Raw genomic sequence first — 25,668 nt, forward strand, 5'->3', positions numbered from 1 at the left:
TCTTACTTTCAGTCTCACATTTCGTTCCTATATTTATAGCCATTATAATAATAAATTCAACATAGACGAATTCAGGACAGAATTAGTTACAGTTAAGTACGTAAAATTTAATCTATGGGTTTGATATAGAAGGTAAAAGTAGATGATAGTTTAATGACAATGGCAATCAAATTATTTTTGTATATTTTACTGGAGAGGAAGAGGAGATCTCTGACGTGTCTCTGCGATTTCAGAGTGTTCGATTCTAATCCGTGATAGTACGGTTCAGTTGCATCCGTCCATCACGTCAGCCAATGAATATATGGTAGTGCTAAAAGCAGTATCTGAATTCAGCTGTAGTTTTCCGTCTCCGATCATCACAGATTTGAATCGGACGTTAACTTTATGCCTAGTGTGAAACCAAACATATCCTTAGTCAGAAATAGTTTATAATTAGGTAAGTATTTCACATACGGTTGATATGAATTTCCAATGGAACGAATAGGAACATGTCACATTAATGACGATTTTAGACATGGTTTGAATTAACCTAGATTGACTACAAATATTTCACAAAAATTAATATTCATATTGGATAGACATTGATAGTAATATTAATTAGTTAAGATTGTAATATGTAATGTATTTACATGATCTGAAATTTAGTTGGCACATCAATTTTGTTAGCAATTGGCACAGAATACTTTATTTACAACTTTTTGTAACGCATACGTTCCTACTTAGATAATAGAGCTGACTCTTAACTGACTGACTCTTGACTCTAGACTTTATTGACTGGCACAAAACATGAGCAAGTGTAATGTAATTTTTCACTTTGTTAGGCCGATAAGACATCTTTTATTAAGTGCTATTAAGAATGAGGGTCATTTGAATTCAATCAGTCGCTTCGCTGAAAATGATGCTGAACCCACAGTGTAGCCAGACGTAGGTACGTGGAACAGCATTAATTAATAAATGGTTGACAGGTAACTAAGGCAAGTCGCTTTTAAAATAACAGTTTTAACGTGTGCCTCACTAACACCTAATTAATTTTCTCGCTCAGTAGGTACCCAGACTACTGGATATTGCAGTACTGCATAGCAAAATAAGTCGTATTTTGAGTAATTCAGTATATCCACACGTTTTGTAACAGACGCTGTTTGTCTTAATATTAAAGCTATCCTACAGGAACTTCGAGTGTCGTGCTTACGTCAGGGCGTCTGTTTGTCGCAACGTGTGCATGACTGTTGCACGCCGCGAGTAGCTGCGTCGAGCTGGTGCAGTTTGAGTTGGCTGCGCTTCACACTCTCGGCGTACCCGGTCTATGATGTCAGCCACCAATTTTTCCTCCCGAGAACGTTTTTCTTCCCAGTCTGCTTGGTTCACTATGTGTTCTGAAACCAGTGAAAAACACATCTTTTTGGTCTGCTTGTCAATCCCAAGACTAAAGGTGGCATTTAGAAACCCTGGCTCACAGTTTACTTGTCATAGCAAAGATCACATTACCTTTGGTTCGATACGACTTTTTAGTTTCTGCCTTCGTTGTGTGTTTTACTACAGATGTCTGATAGTTAGGCACGCTTGACTTCGGTAGCACCAATTCTGGATCAGGTTCCTCCTTCGGCTCCTGTGCAACCGGCTGCGGATGGTCTGTCCCAAGAGGTTCCGCTGGCGTGTTAGTTAAAACTGGACTGGCATCTGATAATAGTTCACTGTGTCTACTTGCTATGTGTCCGATATATCCTGAAATTATTTATTCGTTTATTTTATTATTAAAATGATTCCAGGGCACTGAGTGTACCTAATGTGTAATGTATGTTTAGAAATCGATATGGATTTCAATTTCTTATCTATATTTTGATTTGCTGACTATAGATTTGAGTTTGACAGTAAATATGGTTCTTACCTTTTCTGCTTTTAAAATAGACGAAACATTGTTCGCATTGGAATAGTGGGGCGGGGTTGGTCGGCTGTGCAGCGTGTCGCTTGTACTTGTGTCTGTACCAGTGCGTGCGGCTCTGCAGCACTTCCCCGCACAACTTGCAGATGACACTCCCGTCGGTCCGCAGCATGTACTCCAACAATTCATGCCGCCCTTTCGATCCCTCTTTCCCTTCCTCTTTATTCACTTCTTGTTTAGGAGCATGATCGTGCATCTGCTCGGTCAGAAAATGAACTCCAGTATCCTTGGTCAGTGCGTCATCGATATGGCCGCTAGTCGTAGCTGCGTCAACGTAGTTGGATATGATCGGTTCGGGGTTAGATGAGTCAGACATTACTTCGAGGGTTATTATAGGGATGCTGCCATTCTCGCCATCATAGTCAAATGTGTAGTGGTACTCTGGAAGTTCTAATTTCAAAATTATTTATTTTTATTAATAGCCCGGTCAAAATAGACATAAAAGTAGTGGTCAAATAACAAAAATTCCCACAGAGCCGATTTTTGGTGGAGAGCTAGATTTGATCATTATAAATAAAATACTAAAAGTCCCCATCGATCCCATGTGTGCGTCAAAAGTTATTCGAGGTCAAATGTCAAAATTTTAGGTTTTTTGATTATTTTTCGAAAACGGTAAGTTTTATCAAAAAAAGACATCAGACCAAAATCGTAGATCTTTAAATTTTCTACAAAAATGACATTAACAGTTTTCTCCTAAATCTTACCATTTCTGAGATATAGCGATTCAAAGAGTCACACTATACATGATATGCACATATAAGCCACGTACATGCGAGGGCTGCCTTTAAGTTGTATCGTTTGAAATAAGTACAGACAATCTAATAAGTTAATACCATTTATTGTTTTTCAAAGAATTCTCTGCGATATTTAATGCACTTTAGCACGCATTAAACCCAGTTCTTGAAACATTTATTCCATTCTGAAGTGGGGGTAGTCAAATTGGCCGATTTGTATGAGTCAACAGCCTTTTCAGGTGTGCTGAAAAGTTTACCACGAAGACTTTACTTAATTTTGTGGAATGTAAAACAATCGTTATGCCCACGGATCTATGTCACGGTATGTTACATGTTGGTCTGCGACAATTAACTGCCGCATAGCCTCGATATTATCTTGGGTCATATCGGGTTTGAACTACCTTCAAGTGGCTTGTCTCTAAGGCTAGATTGCCCACTTTTAAATCCTAAATATGAGCGTACTGCAGTCCTAAGGCATGGTTCTGCATCATTAAACACAGAACAATTTTTTTTAAAGCGCTGAAGTCGCGACAATGCGCTTTTAAAGTTGTAGAAAATTATCGCACGCTTATTTTCCTTCGACATTTCCATTTTTATCCAGAAGACTGGGGTTGGAAGGAAGGTACAAATCGGCCAATTTGACTACCCCCACTTTAGAATGGAATCAATGTTTCAAGAACTGGGTTTAATGCGTGCTAAAGTGCATTAAATATCGCAGAGAATTCTTTGAAAAACAATAAATGGTATTAACTTATTAGATTGTCTGTACTTATTTCAAACGATACAACTTAAAGGCAGCCCTCGCATGTACGTGGCTTATATGTGCATATCATGTATAGTGTGACTCTTTGAATCGCTATATCTCAGAAATGGTAAGATTTAGGAGAAAACTGTTAATGTCATTTTTGTAGAAAATTTAAAGATCTACAATTTTGGTCTGATGTGTTTTTTTGATAAAACTTACCGTTTTCGAAAAAAAATCAAAAAACCTAAAATTTTGACATTTGACCTCGAATAACTTTTGACGCACACATGGGATCGATAGGGACTTTTAGTATTTTATTTATAATGATCAAATCTAGCTCTCCACCAAAAATCAGCTCTGTGGGAATTTTTGTTATTTCATATGTCTATTTTGACCGGGCTATAAATTGGGACTAATCAAATATTACAAAAAGGCAGGTAGGTACCTACATGTAATGTAGGTATATGTTTGGTGGAGGTAATTAAAGACATTTGATTATTTTTATAGTTTTATTCGTAGTGTAGGTAAATGTTTTCACAATAATTACTCAATATGTGTTGGTAAGATCCTTTCTTTAAAATATAACTACTATATTTTTGTTACAATAAAAATAAACTTTTGTCTCGTTCTCATCAATTTATTGTTAAAGCTTTGATGTTTGCAACGATAATTACATAGTATAGGTAAACTATTAAATTTATCAGTTAGACTGTGGTAGTAATTTTGTTAATAGTAATTGTTAATATAAACTATCGAATATCTAACGTTCTTAAATCACTATAATCATTACAATATTGTAGGAGTAGTCGAAATACAAAAAAAAAACATATTTTAGTATGGCGCATCTTATAAAACAGAGATGTATTTATTACTGACGGTTTGGAAAGTACAGAGATACATACATACATTAATAAAATCAATGTTAAAAATGAAATCTACTTTTGAACGACTAATTGGTAAGAATCTCTCAAAATGTTGACTTAAAATAATTTGATTGAATGAATAGATAAAGTTATTTCTTTAATATGTTAATTAAATTGTTTGAGAAATATAAATGGTGAACGATAGTAAACTATTAATACTCGATACCGATAACTGGTCATATAGTCAGAAGTACGACGGAATCTAATAGCTCTAATGTCCTCCTTCAGTCTAATAAACTCAAGTAATAAGTATGTAATTAGGTAATCGTTAGTTATGGACATCGAGTAAAAATCAATAGAATATAGAAAAAAATCAACACTTGCATATAATCATTGCACTTGACACGAACCTAAATAGAAAACTTCTCTTGCAATATTAGTTAATAATAAACATTTTTTAAACCTCTAGAAGATTTTTATACATATAACATAGTATACAAGTAGCGTATTATTGCCATTACAAAGTAGGCGTAATAATTACCTTTCTGAAGTGCTTATTAAGGGTAGGTCTGACAATACCTAGATATTTGCAGAAAAAAAAATTACGAAGAGAAATTTAAACGAAATTAAGATAGCCATAAAAAGATAACATAATTATTAGCAAATATTTTACATAATTACCAAATAATGGTTAGATATTATGAAGTTTTGTGCATATTACTTTTTTCATAATTTTGTAATAAGGAATAATTAAAATAACAAAAGTTTAAATCGCCGATAATTTTACCAAATGACGCATACTGGATCCCGTAATACTTTATTCACAAAGTAAACTATTTTAGCGATGCATTTTGCAGTAAACGTAAAATAAGGCTGCCTTGCAGCACGTGTTTAGAAGTGAGAAAGTAAGAATTACAATAACTCAACAATGAACATGATCGCCAACTTAGTTAGCACTAATATCACAAAATAAAATACTACAAAAAAGATAATAGATAGGCATAACACTTCACCACTTCAAATAATAGAGACAAATAGACGAATCAAATCAAATTCTCCTCCAACTTGAGAAAGCCTATGAACTCGATAGTGAGTAACAGAGCGATTTTTAAGATAGCTAATCGAAACAGAAGTGGCGAAAAATAAAAGGAAATAAAATATAAACAAAAACCTAATCCTTTTCAAAAAAATATCAACGTATCTCTTGACGTTGAGTTTATTTGTGCGATTGACTGGCGCTGACGTACCTACTTATATAAAAATCACACTGCAAATTGTTAATACCTTGTCGGCGACTATATATCCTAAATATTTATGTAATACACAGTTAAACTATATACAAGAACGTGATCTAACAAATCTTATTTCTTTAAACTTAACGTAGATATCTAAAAATGAAACTAAAATCAAGTTGTGCGCTAAATTTTAAAATACCGAAACTCAATTTTATTACCGATTAATGCTTTAAGTAGAAATAATATTTATAATAAAATCTAATCTATTTTAGTATCCAATCAGAAAAAAAAAACATTAATCGATCTCATAAAGGTATCTTCTTAATTTTTCAAAACGTGAACTTAAAAAATACGCGACAAATACATGACCTGCTAGTTTTAAAGTCGGTCACTAACGTAGATTAGGCATAAATCACTCCGAAATAGACCTTAACAATATAAATGAACATTAGGCGTTACATTAACATTACCTAACAAATATTATTTCCCTTATCAATGGAAGAACTGCTGATTTTGTTATAGGTCCTAGAATATTATCCAGGACTTCTCCGCTATCCACTAAATATAATCTAAAAGTGAAATAATAAGAGTTGGAAACTTTAGTAATATTAAACATTATACAAAAATGAATTAAAATTGTGCTATGGCACTATTAAGTTAATGTTAACATATTGATATTTCCCCACTACACTTCTCTTGTTAAAATAGATTCAATCAAATACGTACTTAACGTACATAACAGTAGGCTCACTAATATAGGTAGACAAATATTTTTAATATAATCTATTTTATATAAGTCTTTAATAAGAAAGAAAAGGTTTCAATATAATTAAATATATCTATTTTTATTAATGCTTGCGAGTGATACTGATAATTGTCGCAATAATCGTACTATGTGACGGGCTCGTGGACTCAGCCGAGACATGTCGTGCGTGCCTTATCGTCCCGCTCCCTGATTTCCGATCACATACCTGTAATGTTGCAATTTTGCGAACATAGACAACATAAAAATAAGTTTTACTTGTAATACAGTCTTTGGTTGGTGTCTTGCGGTATCTCGAATAACTATGTATAAGTATTTTTAGGCACTTTAGGCGACAACTCATTTAGAATTATATAGTTTAATAATCTGCGTAAATGGAAGGCACGTTTCAGACTTTTGTAGCACCTACAAATGCTTAAATTTCAAAAACAAGTTAAATTCAACACGCAGTAACTGGCCTCAAATATTACATTGTATATTATTGTCTAATATTTGCACAACCATACTTTTAAACAAGATAACATAATGAGCTTTATTTTATGTAACAAACATTCGTTATTAAATGCATAACAGTATTCTTGGAAATATGTAAACGTACAATGTAAAAATGTACATGAAAATTTTACTCCAAAAATAGAACAAATACTATAATCGAAAATTCTATATCTTGACGACCTACAAACTAGCCAAAGGAAAAGTTTTCATGTTTACGTGGAATCAACAATAATCCAGCGGAAACCCGTCACTCACTTAGACTTGCGCAGGGTCAGGCGAGGAGTGGGAAGGCGTGGAGCCGTGGGGAGAGCCCGAGCCCATCGCCTCCACCTTGATGCCGGGAGGAAGCTGGCCTTCCATGCCCGGTATCAGGAAGTAGGCGTTTGGCGGATACACGCAATCTTTTGGCACGTAGCAGTCGTGCGTCGTTTTCATGTGGTTCTTCATTTTGTCGGGCCTAGAAAATTCCTTACAACAAACGGGACACGGGAATACTTTCCTTTGATGACCCTCGTGGTAGAGGAAGGCGTGCCTCTGGAATGAATATTTGTTTTTGAAGGTTTTTTGGATGTTCTCCTTAGCGCACTCCGTGCACTGGTACACCCCTTCGTTGACTGACGCGTATCTGAATAGATTGAGGCCTCTAACAGACATTTCCGTCAACTGCTCGGCGGGGTCATTCGATGCTGAGTTAGCTCTTCTTCTTATTCTTCTTCTGACTGCTGGCCTCTGCATTTGGCTGCTGCCGGTCTGTAACGTGTTGTTGTTTATGGAGTCGTTTTGATACTCATTCGAAGTAGAAGCCTGTGTTGCCGGATTCACGCGGATTTTTCCTGATCCATCATTTGATGGGGATGATCGAGAATATTTCATGTCCTTGTTTTCCGAATCAGGGCTTCCACGTCCTGAAAAAAAATGTTTTCTTAATTAGTATGACATTATAATTAATCAATTGTATCGTTTATTATTTCATTACTAAAAGTTTAAAAGGACAACTCCATTGATACATTGTGAACTATAACAAAAGAGATAAATCAAGACATTGCTTCAAAATATTATTTTTAATAATTACTGCATTCTGAATGTTTGATTTGAAGCCGACATTAAATCAAACTACGTGATGCCCTTTGGGATTGTCCTTTATTTACCTGCCTACGGTTCTCAACTTACTGCACAACGTCTATAGGCACAAAAGTGTTTGCAAAAAAAGGATAAATCGGTATATATGCATGGGCTAACAATAAGGTGAATAAATCAAAAGAACGATGAAATTAAGAAAAAAACGAACAGAAAATATATTAACTTTATTTGTTCAAATTGAATGACGAAATTTATTACACCATGATTAAAATGAAAAACCACGATTCATGAAATCATTCCGTGGACAAGTTTACAATAATTATATTCAATTTAAAATAGCTGCCATTCGATATACAGAAATAATCTTGTCAATTTAACATAGCACCAGTCAATAACTTATGACGATCCTATAAATGGTAAGCTTGTCCATGAGATGCATCCAAAATAAAACATTTAAAACTAGAAAAATGTGAAATAATATCAATTTTGGAATATATGTACTAAGTGTATATATATTAACCAAAATTTAAATCATCAGTCCTATAAATTAAAACTCACTAAGCAAATAAATTTCAAAAGATAACAGAGGGTGTGTTCAATAAAATTATCTGATGTTTAATTTAAAACATGAACTTGTAGCAAAGTCAAACTGCTTACACTATTTTAAAGTAACCATAAATTAATAAATTAAAAAATAATAACAAAAAAGAATAGATTTCACTATGACATAATAGGACTCAAGTGTTTGCATTTGGAACTATTTCGGCAAGTTCAGTAGTAGGTACATAATTATAAAAATAACACTTCAGTTAACTTAAGCTCTTAAGATCACATAAGGTGGGTTTATAGTTGAAAAGTAACATTAAACTTATAGCAGTTGTGTAGTTCATTCGTTTAACACGAGAAACATAATTCGAAAAAATAGCTGCCAATATATTGTATGAATATGGACATACAGAGAAAAATAAGCCAAAAGATACAATCATGTTTGGATAAAAAAATCAGGAACATGTTATTAGCCTCATTAATCAATATCTGGATAATATTGCATCAGAAATATCTAAGAATATGGTATAAATAAAAAATAAAAAGCAACAATTTGTACTGGACCAACAAATCAATACTTTGTTCATTGCAGAGCATCAATTTGAGCAACATAGAAAGCATTAAACGTAATCTAGCTCTAACCACACCATCTACGAAACGTGAGAGTAGCGTCATAGGACAACGTACCTGTTCAGTCCTCTCTGCGTGACTAAGTAACATCTCTATACAGTGTTCTCATGTCACTCCATCGTCAACAACACTATTAATGTCTATAATATTATAAATAACTTAACTTTTAATCTACTCTTTACTAATAACCCGTGTTGTTACTTTGCTACTACATATTTAAATATAAAAAATAATAAAATATTGTTGAAATCGTTAGTATTCGTCATCGTTGCTGTATAAATCACGGGTGACAGACCACATAAGTATGATTATCGTGTCACCAAGTTTAGTATGAAATCAAACGGCAAGACAAGACATTCCATGTCTACTAGGTATTACAACGTTTAGCGATATGCTATACGCCAATAGTACAATAGGTACAATAACGTTTAAACAATAAATACAATTTAAATATACAAGTGAAAGATCGTAGACCTTTTTAACTTCACAATTAATAAAATCAAACAGGTGAAAACTTAAAATAACAATAGAGAATCAAAACAAAATAATAAGTAAGAAACATTAAAATATTGGCTGTTTTTGCTGTAACTTTTATTATTTTCTTTAAAGTTTCTAAAAATAGTAATTAACACCTTATTGTATACCATTGTATTTTGTTTCATTAACAAATATTCTATGTCGTGTAACTTTCAATTCTAAATTTATCTAAACATACTCTTTGCATTTTCTATTGTCTAAGTGCAAATAACAAAAAAATATGGATTTGCTTAACATTTGGCTAAATTCTATAAATATTATTATAATTGTCGTGTGAGTTTTGATAAGTCGATATATAATTTAAATATATTTAATTTATCTGCAGATTTAATAAAACTCTTTTGAGTAAAAGTTAACAACTTATCGTTCGTGGTTTGTTTGAGGAATTGGTTTATAGGCAACATAAAATGTCCTTATTTTCTACAAATATATAATTATGATTAGGTACTATAAACAAAAACATATTGGCAGCTGTTGTGCCGAAAATTCATAGGTACAAGTTGTAGGCACCTAGGTACATAAGCATCTATCTCGGTATTACCGGTGCTTTACATTGAACAACTTGACCAATCCCTCAAGAAACCCGTATTAAGTACATAATTTATTATACAGAAAAACTATAGTTGTTTTGTTATCCGGAAGTAATTTATATGAGATTAAAATTATCATCTATTTGAATCCAAGTAAAAATTCTATGTCGTCAATGGTAAAGTATCTTTCAATTTAATATTTGTAAGTAATTCATGTAATTATTACAAAGTAAATATTGCTTTAAGGTTGTATAGTCAAATGTAATAGATAGGTATATTCTTATTATTTTGTTTCAATCAGAAATAATAATATATAACATTTGAATGACATAATTGCGAATGTTTAAGTCCCATAACTTTGTCAACGGATAAATGTAACGACTGACTATAATGTTCTTACATACATGCTTTTAAAACAACAATATCAACAAACAATATATAATATTATGTATATTTTAGGGACAATCCATTTTATGTCACATCACATGTGACATTTTCTTAAGTATAATTTAGCACCAATTATGATATAACATTAACAAATAATAAAATTATTTATTAGTGAGTTGATAATATTACATAATATAATAAATATACGGAATTGAAAAATAAATAATTAATCTTTCTTGAATTTAAGACTTAAAACTGATACAATTATGTAATTATTAAATAGATTTAAAACCAAAATATTAGATTTATATGTTATACATAGTAGATAATACAATAAATATGATGTTCATGTAGTATTTAGGTTCACTAAAAATGAACAGGTTAAGCTTAGGCACTGGCTAAATTGACTATCATAATGTAAGTGATTTGTTTCATCGATCAATAATAGCCTCACCATTATTAAGTCTAAATTTCCTTTTTAAGTACCTATCAGTGTTCAAGGTAAATTTCGTATAAAGATTTATGAAAGGTAGGTACAATAAATTCGTTTTTATGAATTTTAACAGTCTTAATATTGATTATCAAGACCTGACGCCTCGAAAATTACGAATTTTTATATTCACTTTGTAAATAACATTGACGAGTTGTTCCGATTTCCAAACAAAATGGAAAACATGAGATGATATATTCTTAATTTTAATTACATCGTTTAATTTAACTACTTGGGCCTAAAAGGTTTCTAAACTCCTAAGGAAGCTTCTTAAAGTAGACATTGTAAACTCTGAATAATGAAAATAAATAATACATAACATTTTTGAAATTTCTTAGTAGTCTAGTAGTCGATAAATATTAAACTTATTAATATACAAGTAAAGGCACACTAATAGGCAAGCGTTCCCTGGACCTACGTTATTATAATTGGAGAATTTGGTTTCTGGGTCGACAACATAATATACGTACCTACCTATTGAAGTAGATACCTATCATCCATATAAACTCATTTTATACAATACCTACTTATTTAAAACAATTTTACTTTCTCGTTTTAATTGAAATATGAAAACGTGTCGCTATCTTTACATGGAAGACTACTTTTGCCTCTAAATTTAACTAAGTAAATAATTTATAAGTACCGTTCCTTACTTTATATTTAAGGCATTTTGTTTTCTACTAAAATAGAATTTACAAATCATCTCATGATTCCAGTTACATATAAACTTCATTCAAAGCACCTTGCTAAGATCACTTTAACAACAACGCCTTGTTGTATCATTTCAATATATACAATTTAAACGTCAACCTTTAAAATATATAATATGTTACATTTGTTTAAAGTTGTTTTCGATAGTAACTCAAATGTGAATAAGGTAGATGTGTTTGTGATTGCGGTTATAATATCGCGACTGCGCCCGCTGGCTCCGATACACACAGTTGACAATGGCCGCAGTGCACATTCAACTTAGTCCTGAGCGCGGCTGCATTGAAGGCATGCCCCACAACGGATGCAGTTCGCGATCTAATAACCTTTATAACATTAGCTACAGTATTTGTTGTATTGTCTTTGACAAATAGATATTTCATATGCGTAAATAATTTAATCATTTAACAAAGTAATAATAATCCTATTATATTTTTATGTTACGAATTAAAAACTTTTATTAAAATATCTAAATGATTTGGGGCTCTGTTGATTATTCAGGAACTGAACATTAACCATCAAGTGTTGGCATTCTACAGTGTTCGCCTTTGATACTGTGTACCAACTATTCTATAGATTCTATTGTATAATTTAAGCGATTTAAATAAGTAGATATTTGAATAGCATAATAACATTTACAACCAAATATTTCAACATTGATAAACTATTATAAATTATTCTTAACAAACTCTACAAAATAAAATCATAGCCTGTGTTGAGTTTTACTTCGAAGAAGTCAAATCGTCATCTACAACTAAGATCACTATTAAGGCAAGTTAAATGAAAATGCATTTTCCGCTACTACTTACGCAATGGCATTTTGTTATCAAGTCTTTTTATAAAGAGATAGTTTAGCCTCTTGTGATACTCAACAGCGCTGATGCCTAACTCCGTCGCAACACCACCCTCGATTTACAAAAAGACTATGCCATTGCAATAACTCATAAATATATTAACTAAACTTAAACTAACTAATTCAGTTCAATGAGAATTGCATTAATATTCAGCACATAAAAATTACACTACTTTTGAATTTACGATCACCATGAGTAGTTTATTTTGTACCCTGAAAATGTTGTAACTAATAAAATTAAGTAACAAGTTAAGTGCAAAATAACAAGTAAATCATAGAAAATTTTATAAATCTCTTTGAAGTCAGCACTCTGAGAAACAAATGGAACAATATAAATAAAGAGATAAATATATTAACAACAAACGACCGGAGTCGTCTAATATCAACAAACTTATTGACATATGTATGAAACTTAGAGCTCGAACGCTTACTCAATACGCAATCTACGCTTTATTAAACTATTGAAAATCCAAATTTTAAGTTAACGTATAACATGAATAAATTCTACTCTGGCTAATCAGATCTTAATACATCTGCGACAAAGAGTACTACTGAGTGTTGTCGACAATCTAAAACTTGTGAATACATTAAGACTCCTGCTTCGCCATCTGCTCGTTAGCATTCGGCTGATTTTTGTGAATGATCTTCAAGTGAGCGATCATGTTATCTTTTCGAGTGAACTCTTTGAAGCAAATGGGACATGGGAAAACTTTTACATCTTTCTTGTGAGAAGTGACGTAGTGCCTACAGAAATTACTTATATGCGTGTAGACTCTCGCGCATATTTTACATCTGAATACATTTTCTCCTTCTTTTATGCAATAATCTCTCACAGACTCGTTGGTCTCCTCGTGATAATTACCGACACTACCCATATTTGCCTTCCTTATAGGCGAAGGGAATATACGATGTTCCCAGTTGGTCTGCGCTAAATCGGATACCTCGTTATTAGCCATGTTGAGGTTATTTTGCTCCAATTCAGCGGCGAAAAGCTGTGTGGCGAGAGCTGGCATCAGAACCGGGTCTGGGGGGAATTTATCGAACGTACTCAGCGCGGGATTTAAACTGGAAAGCCCAGAAAGTTGATTGAACAAGTTTCGAGCTCTAATTTTTGACATTTGGGGTAGCAATTTTTTACTATTCTTTGGCTTTAAGTTACGACCTAGTCTGTTTTTGTCTTCTGTGTCTTTAATAGGGCCTTCCTGTGAATTAGAGTTCTCGCGGCTTCGGTCAGGATTGTATTTATATTCGATTGGTTCATTGTAACCGTCGTTAAGCTCAGCTGCGGGTTCTTGTTTTATAGATCCATTCTCTATGGAAAGTACGGGCCCGTTTGTTGAAAAGTTTTGTTGTATTTCTTCTTTTGGTGGTTTTTCAGGATCTGAAAAGTTGGTTTCAGGTCTCAATTTATACGTATTGAAATAATCATATTTCTATTTATTTCACTCGACAACATCATTGGAAATATTTTAGTGAGACGCAGAATATTCTTCTCCTTTATTCTTAGGACTTATATCTTAAATTAAGCTTATACAAATGACGAACCTACGTTAAGTTTAGGTGAGTGGCAAGCCACCAGAATATTTCCAATTGCTTTATTACCAAGGAAAGCTATTGGGAATAAGCCTTGTTTGTGTTCCCTTTTCTTATTCGTAATACATATTTTAATTGAAGTAGTTTAAAGAAAGAAATTATGATCAAACCATTAAGTACCACACCGAGTTTGCCCCTGGCCATTCCTCTAATAGCTCTCCCCAAAAGCAGAAAAGCAAGCAATAGTTAAATTGTCGATTTATAGAAGAAAAATAAGCATCTGTTACTCGTATACGTCAAAAAATTTCATAGATAATCACTTACCCCTTTTCAATAAACTTTAAATATTATTAAATATAAAGTAGGCATTCGTTATACACTTCACTTTTCACTTATCGTATCCTATCATCAAAGCTTATATCCCATTAGCTTTTCCCTTTTTATTTAAAATTTTACTGTTGTAAACAATGTTAGATGTTTGGAAAGGAAGATTAATACAGGTATTTACAAATAGTAAGCGAATATAAACAACAATCTTATCAATTTATAAAATGATGGCGCGACTTTATAATTTGTACAAAACAAATCAAATTCTATACATCAATGAAAACAGTTTTAAGGCATTTGGAGACTCAACAACATTCAATTGAAATTAATATTCTATTAACAAGTGAATAATTTCTACCGATATAGCTGAAATATAAAAAAGGATTAATTGCTGAGGCACATACCTGCAGACTCGGAATCTTTGCCAGTCATCGGAGCTTCAGTCGATTGAGCGTCATCGCCCTCGTCGATGAGCAGGGCCTCGCCTGCCTCCTCACCCCCCGACGTCGCGCCGTCCTCAGCGTTGAAGCTATCCATGGACATCTTAACTTCCAACATTTCTGGCGAGCCTCTTATCAGTTGGTCACCAGGTCTGTTCGACGATCCGTGAGAGGCAGGCTCAGGAACGAATTCTCCAGGAGGACTGGCCGCTGTATTCAGTGCGTCACTTGAACTTCCACTCAGTTTTCTCGGTCGGCCTCGTTTTCTTTTTGGTTGCATCAATGCGTTACCCAATAAGGGCATTAATAAATTGGGGGGCGCCCCTCCGCTAGGCATCCCGGATGCCGGTCGTTTTTGATGCATGTATGGGTGTATTCTGTGAAGCTGCGGGGGAGGCGTGTGCGCATTACTCTGCTGTTGTATTAACGAGTTAGTTAAGGCTGGAATATCACACTTTTCCTCATTCACTTCTGTCAGACCTTTTATTCTTAAGCTTTCGGCTACTTTTAAGAAAGCTGTTAAACGTTCCTGGTCCACACTTACTTCCCCTCTGTACATGAAGTCAAGTAAACTCTTCATGTCCGAATACGGAACATCTTTCAATATAACAATGGGATGCTTTTCTTGGTGGTTAACAAAGAGAGCTTGAAAGTAAGGACTGCAAGCTGATAGGACCATCTTGTGTGCTTTCAGCAACTGTCCATCAACAGCAAGAGTGACGTCTGTGAACGTCTCCGCATGAAGTAGTTGGTCAAACACAGACAACATGTTAGATTGGTGGTTATTCCACCGCAAACAAAACCTTTGCGTAGCCATATTTGTTTTTTGTATATTCTCTTCTTTGGAAGATATGATTTTTGCCAGTCCAGGCTTAAAATCTATTTTACCAACAACTATTCAATCATGTATACATAAGTATTCTCTCTTGTTCCATGAACAATACAACAAAACGTCAACAATAGATAATGTTTACTTTTTAAAAGCCATTTTCAATTTGTATGTTTCATAGTGTTTAGTGCTGCTTGTGTGCCGGGCGCAGGGGGACCTGTAACAGTATAACAATCACTTTTATAATAACACAGCTACACGATCTTACGTTATGTTACTGCAGTAACAATATCGAGATGCTATTAATGGGTTCTGATTAGAACAGAAAGTCGAGCAGCGTTTTGATTTCTATGCTCTCGTGTCTACTAGAAATAATTAGGCACACTGCTTATGTGATTACTGATTACAGAATTTATGCACGTTTGTGCTTGCATCTGTCACGCTATTATCTTCTTACTCCATTCACGCAACATCCAAGTAGGGACCTAAAATAACCTAAATAAATGCATAGTTTTTAATGACTGGTAACTCTGAGCTGTTCATATTTTATAGATACGTGTTATTTTGTATGACGGGTCTATGTAATATTTTTTAATTCAAATAAATATTATGATATTGTGTAAGTTAGATAGGTACCTATCCATAAAATATCTAGCTCGTTGCACATATTGTCAGTTGATAGGTGTAGGTAGGACTGTAATACCTAGGTACATGCCGGTTCTAGCCGGCGAGCGAACATAGAAATTTAAATATAATGTAGGTATTTTTATTTACAAAAAACAGCGAATAAATCTAACACAATAGTTTTATTCTTAAATTGTAGGGAGAAATAGATTTATATTTATTTAATTACCTAGGTACCTGTTTGTACCTATTTCAAAAGAGTAATTAAATAGACCTTGCATACGTGCTATTTTGTAGTTTTAAAGCGTGTATGAAAAATATTTGAATCTCTCAAACTGTTTGTAAATAACTGGCATCCTACTTTGAATGAATAAATAAAATCCCACTTTATTGCAAAGAAAATCATAGGTAACAAATTGTTAACATAGGACTGTGTGGCACGTTAGAAAAGTACTTCGGGTTGTGAATGAGACCAGTAGCTACACAATTCAATCAAGGTTAAAAAAATCGAGGGCGTCTATAGTCTAGCGGCGTGGGGAGCCTGTGCATCGCGGCGACACGAGCGCACTGCAGTAGGAAATTGTATTGTAAGCTACCACTGCACCCATACCAAACACCAAATATTCGCCGTGTCGGAAACTAATCATGTTTTTACAAAGATTGACATCTATTTGCTTTAAAAAATACAATAACGTTTACTCCAATCAGAATCTAATTGGAACGGTCTCGAATTTATTTTAAATCTACAAAAACACGAACATTTGCTCCACATCCACAGGTGCTGACCACAAACGTTATCGCGGTATAAACGGGCGCTCGAATTATTACTACGCACCCAGTCGAGCGCGTTACATTACGTCATCACAATGGCATTATTACCTCCGATATCCACATTAATTCAACCGATACGTCGAGATAAGCACCGTTTGAGAATAATTATATCACTGCACTAACATAAGGGAACGTACCACACGTATCTGCACACAATCAACTCGACCCTTTTATGGGAATGAGGATCAGCCCTTCCGCCATAGTCCGAGTCCGCGTTTACGTCGCACCCCGCTCACCCGACGACTGACGGCCGCAGCCCGCAACCCCGCGCGACGAACACCGACTCGCTCCGCGACTCGAATATCTCTCACAAAAAATACGCCGTCATCATCGAAATGGCGGCAGCGGATATATTCAGCGCAGGGTGCACGCTAAAATATTGATTTATTGAAATTTATTGATTTCCTCTCTCGCGTGGAACATCATCCCCGTCAGGATGCTACACTTTTTAATCGTTTTCCGTACTAACTCCTAGTTAAATAGGTATTTCCTTACGATTATATCTTAGCCTGTGCAGTATCAATGCTGTGGACGAAAATAGGGGAGATGCCGGTACCCCGACAAGTCAGGGCAGTAAATGACAAGAGTTATTATTACTATCACGAAGGTGTAGGTGATTGGTTTAATGATAAAATTAACATAAAAATAATGTGTGCAAAGATTATGTTTTGTCTACCGAGTGGGGAATATACTCTATCCAAGCATCCTACTCCAGCACTTTATTATGATACAGCTACAGATTAAAATCACTAGACCTAATATCATATTTAATTAAGCTAGTTTTCGAAAACAAAGGTTATTTTACACTTCTTTCATATAGAAAACTACATTTCAATCAAAATGGTTATAAAATGAATGATCTTTATCAACCCACCTTTGCGTGGATACATTCAAGGGATGAGTTTTCCACGTGAAAAACATCAATCCATTCGTGTTGTCGCCATGTCAGCAGTGTTTTCTGTCTCTGTCCCGCGCGGGTGGGGTTGGATGGACGCCCTCTACGCGGCGAGCGCCGCCGATGATGGCCGAGTGCCGCCACTTTTCGCAACCGAAGCAACCCGAGTCCGCACGGAAAATAGATCGCAGGGCGCACTTGTATTTTTTTAAGTTTCAAATTCACTTGAACATACACTAATGTTTTTAAATTTATTTACGATAGGTCCAAAATTATTTGTGTCAGTATTAATTAATTTACCACTGTATTAATTTTTTTGTAGTTTTTAACAATAACAGGAAGAATTTCAGGACATGAAAAAAAAAACCGCGCGCGATGTTACTCGGAAGTATTTTTAATAAAAATGGCCTGCCGCCTCGGCGGGAGGAGTGGCAATGGGCAATGAGGTCGGTACCCTCTCTCTGGCACCCGCGCGCGCCCCTCCCTGCCGCTACACTCCGGCACAGGGTTAGAAAGTTTCAAAAGTGAATCGTGGAAAACACGAACACTGATTCCTGAGTGCAATATAACACAAGCCAGCTAAGGACCACAGGAACAAAAGGATCTTACATGAACATCTAGATCATTTATTATGCTAGCATAAAAGATCCTTAGATAAAATAATGTTAGCCTATATCCCTAATAATTATAAATGATCTTTAACTATAATTAATGAGAAAAAAATATGAGAGTAAGGGTTCAATGAAAGAAAAATAAATTTAACTGGTGTCCTGTTTCCTATTTTTATTATTTATCGTTATCGCTAACACCACCCCCCTGATGTGGACGGAATGAACACTTCACACTTACGTCCTACGTATCAAATTACCTCATATCCTATTACTGTGATAAGAATTTGACCTGAATCAGGATATCTACTGTATATTTTACTCCACAGTGCGACGGCGTAGTCCCACCATCGCATCCACGTAGCGGAACATTTTGATTCTATGATTTTTGGCGCGAACCCAGAAACTTTGGTATAAAAATACGAACGCAAGTGGTTTCCTGTACACCCTTACCATCGGATATTTATGTTTAATCTAAATGCCTAACATCTGGAAAATTAAATTTAAATGACTAAGAATATAGGTACTAAACAGTTATTTTTATTCTTAATTTAACATTTATTTACAACTAAAACCCATTCTCGTAAAATAAAAAATACTTAGACAAATGTAATGGGCCTTAGATTTTAATTAAGTTTTAAAAATGAATGAATGGACAAAGTTTTTTTTAAGTGTATTTCGATGCTTGTATTTTAATATCATGTTTGTTTTCAATTCCGCTTACAGCCACTTATTAGGTATACATGAAGGTATTACTCATCGTTTGCGAAAGGTTTGATCCAGGGATACATAACTATAATAGGCCAATATGAATGTCAGATCAACTACAATTTAATAAATAAATCATAACCGAGCCCGTAAAGATACAGTTATAATTGTCATTTTCAGTTTTGATGAACAAAATATTTACCAAATCTTATGTATGTTTACATTGAATTAACAACGAGCGACGTATGGGACAGGCATCGATCACATCGCGGCGTCAGAATAACATTTAGAATCGCACATGAATATTGTTAGTGAATTAGCGCACCTGCCGCTGTAAACTTGGTCGTATCGATTGGACAGAGCGAGAGCTATAATTCAGCAGTGACCTGACCTAGGTCATCGTGCCCGTGTTAGCTGAAGTCCTTACAGCCAGCTGACCCAGTTTCCAGACGGCGCGGCTGATGCATAAAAGCTTGCCAACACACTTTCCCTCTAATAACAAACACGCCCTGGAATATCTAAAGGTGGCACGTTTTGCCAGTCAAGCGCTCTAAGGGAGTCACAAAAATTCGTTATGTTTTCATACTGCTGAACAAAAAGGAATAGAAAGAAGCTTATACAAATATCTAAGTATGTTTGATTTGTGATATTAATACTGAAATTACATACCTACCGGCATTGCATAATGCGGCTTGCCTTTCAGATTTTTATAACTCTAGCGTGGTTAATGGCGATTTAAACGAGCTTAGTTGGAAGTAATATCGGGTTATTTTTAGAAGTAATTTTGCCATTTTCGGAACCATTAATCTATTAATAGTTATTTAGATCTAATGGATACAGAAAGCGGGGCATGAAGGAGTACGTAAAGTACCTAAGTGTATTGTGGTGCCCATTTATAAAATGTTCTCCCTTAATTTCAATGTGAGATTCCTGAATCTTCTACATATAAATAATTTGATCAAACCTTAATATTTCCTGCGTATCTAAAATAAGTCAAAAGATAATTCAACCGTTCTTGACATGCAGGGGCGGTGTTCTAAGAATCCACGTTAATTAACATTTTAAACTGTTGTCAGGTTGTTCAATAGCTATTCTCCTGCTAAGTATATGGATGTCTGAACTAAACCACGGACAGGCAGACAGAGGAACATGATATTTCAGTAAAAGTTTCTAAAAACCTAAGTAATAGGTACAATGAAATGATTATATGATCATAGCTTTGTTACAGATCGCACTTTTTTTAGTAAAGTGTGACCGTTCAACAAAAGCACCACTGCCATAACATGTTCTATATTTCAATGTAATTGTCGTATTTTCTTAAGTTTGGTTCCTCGAGTGGCCAATGAATAGGCAGATTTTGCAGTAACGGCCCGCGAAGAACGGTAGACGTTAACTGTTAAAACTTCGAGAGTGGTAAAAGCTGCGAACAAAAAGAAATCCTTCGGCTTTCTAACAAATACGACGTGTGTGTGTACATCGTGGAGAGACTCATCGAATATGGGATGGCATCGTCTTTCATGGCCTATTCAAATGCATACGAGCAGACATGACAATCTAGTTTAAATGATTAAAAAAAAAAAAGTAAGTAGTTAGGTACTTAGATAATAATCATAAGTAAATTAGTCTTTGTCTTCCCTATTACAGACTGTAGTTTAAGCAAATCTAGAAATCCTTTCGTTCGCTTTGAACGCTTTCGCGTTCTTTCCTAGTATAAGAAGTAATCTGAAGTGCATTTTCGGTTTCCTAATCATGTATCAGTAAGTAGGTGTAGGTAGAAGGGCCCGTCCTGCTAGAATCGGTGCGTCTAACGGTCGGGTTTCGGTTCAATGACTCGATTCGGACGCTCAATTTTCGCCGTGTACTGTTAGATATCTCACGGCTACATCACTGCAGCTACCAGATCAATTCCTCCCGAGGCGGTAAAGTGGATGTTGCGTGATGTCCACCTACCTGAATTAATAAGCAATTTAATTTGAGAAATAGAATAGAAGGCGTTTTAAGAATACTACTGATACTTTGTTTTTCTTTTTTGAGGCATTTCACACGAAGCTTTTACAAATTTTTATTTTCTGCTTCTGCTTATTTTTTGAAATCAAGAATCATCTTTGTCTCGATATTGCCGTCTTCTAATATTCAACGATGATAATTTCGATGACAAAAAAACTCATTTGGAATGCACTGTGCTGGAATTATTTTAAAAGTAAGCTAAACCCATATGAATGTCAGAATTTGATTTTTCAACTGCAAAAGAGTTTTTCGGTGATGCTAATGAGACAAAAGAAAATTATGCTTAAGTATGATTTTATTCCATAACCATACCATTCGTAGATATACTATAACCATAACCCTTACAAATAAAATCAGCGAATTCCTGGCATATGTGTCAACGATACGAAACAAGGGGAGCGGCTGATTCCTCCGGCCACCTCCCATTTCCGAGAAGGGCTAGTGGGTGAGACTACAGCCATCTTTGCTGACCTTCTTATTGCTAATACCGCACTTTTCAAACTTTACATCGAGGAATCAATGCAAAGATTACAAATAGGTAATCAACATCAATTAAAATGATGGTAAAATCATCATCATCATTCATTACGCAGCTTGAGGATACCTAATTACGAAAGCGGAACAATCGGCAATCGTTACTATAATAGCCATATTCATGTATTAACGATTTCCAGTTTTAATGACAATTTAATTTACTTACTAGAAAACATTAAAGTTATACTTGCATTAGTAAGCATAATTTGCTCAATTGTCAAAATTTGTTTACTACCTTTACTACAATTCGGCAAATAATGTAAGCACCTATATAAATTACTCAATTTTATCGATAGTAAATATCGTGAATTCCGACATTATCACGATAAGTCATGTCTTCTCACAGTTTATCAGCCGCAGTCGCACAATCAGGGACACCTGTCGATGCGCTGTGACTCTGGGCACAATCTGTTATTCTGTTCTAAGTACATTCGATTGGACATTTTACGCTTTTACCTTGCCTACGTACAACGAGTGCGAGCAAGACATCAGGTGGAATGATCTATTCGAATGAGTCGGAATAGACAGGCTGTGCAAAGCATCAACAGCAGCCGTTACCGTTGTCCCGTTACTACGCGGCTCATCACTAATTCCATCTCACGAAAGCTCAAGTTTTGGCGGTGAATCAATTAACCCTAAATGATATCCGGTACACGCAGCCGTCCACATTTCTTTGGTACTTTTTCAAATGGGAGGTTATTTTTGGACCTTCACAGGAAAATTCCCTAGGCATCGAATTCAAATTGTGTATCGAAGTTGGTACTCTCATTACGGTTAGAATCCCGTGGATTAGCACATACTGCTCTATCGCTTAACGCGTTTAATTATTCCATATTTTCCTCAAAGTCCTATTAATTAATTAACTTATAAGGAACGTCTCACAGGATACTGATTCCTCAACGGAAAAAATCTGTATTCCGGGAGGTATGAGATGTAATAAATGCAAAAGCTAAATGTTCGAGTGTGACAGGTAGAATGATGTTTGGAGGATAATCGGGCGCTTGAAGCCTGGGCGCGCGGTGAGCTTGTCGCAGTGGTGTGAACGTGGAGGCGCGCGCGCCCGAGTGTTTGAGATTGCGTAAGCGCACGGGGCCGATTTCTAGCGCGGCTCCCACGCGGCAAGGTCAGCGCTTCGGAGGATTGCTCCCACTTGCTGCCGCCATCAATGTAAAAATATTACCGAGCCAACATTTCAATGCTCATTATTATGCACAGTCCCTTGTATTAAAAATTGTTCCTTGGCTTACAAGCACGGGCTTGCTGGCGCTTGGCTTGCAATCTACAAAATTCTATTGCTGCTTTAACTTAACATTTTTTATTAGATACTGGAACAATTAACGTGGTTATGATTCATATTTATGATAAAATATTGCTGAATATCATGTTGCATAATGCAGTGAGTGACAGTTTTACCTAATAGGTATTAGCGTCTGAGATCAGTTCTTAGCTGTAGGTATTGGATAAGATCAGTATAAATACAACTTACCTACAACTTTATAACATCAGTACAAAGATGTAGCATACTTTTACACAACAGGAACACAGATAGTTAATTACAGACGTTTGGAAACTGTTAGTTCCTATATGTTAAATGTGAGAGAGTTACTAGCCATTACTCTTCACAGTGTTTCATGATGTAGTAAAACTAGACAACGGCATTCATTTCTCTAAGATTTTATATGACTTTCGCGTACATATGAATTTTCTTAGTCTTTAAAAGCTCTGTAATCGTATGAAACCTTAATTTCTCTTGTAAATATCCGCGCATAGCTATAGGCGAGCGCGCAATTTGATTTTAGTATGTAACAGTTTTATCGTTATTTTACGATTCGGCGTTTCGATCAAAGGGCTAAATCTTAGCTGCACGAAGCTAGTGATGTTCAAATGATACAGGCTTTCGTAGATGTAGTGGTGTACGTACCCACGTACCTTAGCTAAGTACCTACATGTAAATAGAGATAATATCCGCCACCACCATCACGACGTGAGACCTTGAGAGGCGACGACGCCTACCTACCTCATTTATTACGAGTCTACTCTACCCAACCCATGTAGCGCAAAATTTGCGCATCGCTTGCTCAGACCCGTTTATGAAAGAAGTAAACCTCTTTTTTGGGTTCCAAACCAAAATCTAGCAGAAAACCCAAATGGTCACTTCATCCAACTACGTGTCTGCCACACCGAATTAATACAGGTATCTCAAGAATAGATGAGGGATTGTTGTGCGTCAATGTATTGGCAATGAACAATAATGTATGCTTATATCACGGACGAGTAAAAAAAGGTAGTACATGGATTGAAGTACTCAATGAAGTTTTGAAACAAGAGTCCTTTTTGCTTATGTCCATTACCAAGAATTTAGTTGTTCATTTCTTGAAACTTTTGAACCATATCGATTGATTTTGATGACATAAGGTTAAAAAACAGAAGGTAGAAACTAAATACATATTTGAGAATAAAGAACATGTATTGAGTAATACAGAGCATGCTACAACGTAGCAAGGCCAAGTGGCATCCCTAGTTAATGGTTAGATTATTTTTACTACAGAACAATGTAAAATTGATGTTATCTTAATACGTAATTACTTTTATTTTGATTGTTCTGAGCTTACATTATTATAAATTCTCATTTAATGTTAAATGCAAAGCTAACGTCAGCGAATTGAACCGGGACTACGTAGCGGTATAAAATGCGTTCACCAAGCCTCAGGCGGTAAAAGAAATATTATAAAACACGAGGAAGACAAAGCTAGTGATAACAAGTAATTTTCGCACCTTCTACTTTTAATTATCTTTTAAATTAGGATTGTTGGAAAGCGAACGTAGCAACGTAGCCACGGTCCGAAAGAACTGTTGAAATGTTCTATCGATGATACTTTATAATACGAACCTTTTAAAATAAGTTTTCAACTATTTAGCTCATTCTGGCGATAAGATATTTTTTTTCCTTCAATAGGATTTGTATAAGAAAATCAGAATGGTGAGAATGACCACAATTTAGGTACTCCCAATGAACACCGACATAAAGGAGGGACAACTGAGAGACGATATGAACGTGCGTACTGCACTAGATACAGATGACAAACCTAAATACACATACATTATGTACATAATATAAGGTGAGCCAGTCAGAAACCAGATTTCCATCTAAGAAATATTCTATTAAAATGTGACATTTGTACCTAGCCTAGACAAGAGTAGAACTTTTTGATAGGCGCCGCGTGCGACATAGTGCAGCGTGCGCGCACGTGAGAATGAGCGGACTGAACGGTGTAGCAATAGTAATCATACATAAGTCAGAAAGAGACAAACAATGTGAAATCAGGGTGGTTCCACGTTGGGTCAACGACCTACACGCGACACGCGTATCGGTGATTTTTATAATTTGGATTTTGGGACAAAATTTTCGTTTCCAAGAGAGAAAGAGATCAACTCCTAAGTTCATAAATCTTCAAAAAAACACGAAACCTGTACGATGCAAAAATTAACGTGAACACTTTTTGAAATCGAGAACATTTTCTGAAGTTCAGTCGATATCGACGTAATAATATCCACTTATTTATAATTGAAAGTAATCAATTTGCATGTTGTTTTGCGAATACTTAAATTGATTAACCGCTAGCTGTTTCAATTGATGAAGTTAGGTTACCTACATGATAAGGTGTATTTATATAAACTCTTGTAACTTTGACTTCAATCAGCAGGAAATTGTTAAGTTGAGCCGAGTTCTAATAAATCGCAATACGTTCTATCTATCTAGTGAACTTAATGTGTAGTGCAGGTGTATGTGGAGCGAT

General features: G+C 35.1%; 1 protein-coding gene across 7 annotated transcripts in view; it reads right to left on the bottom strand.

Moving 5' to 3' along the window:
- Positions 1–810: 810 nt before the first annotated feature.
- Positions 811–25,668, bottom strand: part of LOC110377462 (protein tramtrack, alpha isoform) — a 30,699-nt gene continuing 5,841 nt past the window's right edge. Inside the window, exons 1-5 of one of the 7 annotated variants that reach the window (XM_049842585.2) lie at positions 17,994–18,456; positions 14,800–15,881; positions 1,886–2,329; positions 1,486–1,722; positions 811–1,373 (exon numbers count right to left, since the gene is read on the bottom strand). In XM_049842585.2, the coding sequence (XP_049698542.2) occupies positions 1,186–1,373; positions 1,486–1,722; positions 1,886–2,329; positions 14,800–15,652 (1,722 nt within the window). In that variant the 5' untranslated portion in view covers positions 15,653–15,881; positions 17,994–18,456 and the 3' untranslated portion in view covers positions 811–1,185. The other 6 variants (XM_049842583.2, XM_049842584.2, XM_049842587.2 and 3 more) reach the window with 6 other exon arrangements.

Source organism: Helicoverpa armigera, chromosome 5 (assembly GCF_030705265.1).
Source record: "Helicoverpa armigera isolate CAAS_96S chromosome 5, ASM3070526v1, whole genome shotgun sequence".
In the NCBI taxonomy this organism is placed as follows: domain Eukaryota; kingdom Metazoa; phylum Arthropoda; class Insecta; order Lepidoptera; family Noctuidae; genus Helicoverpa; species Helicoverpa armigera.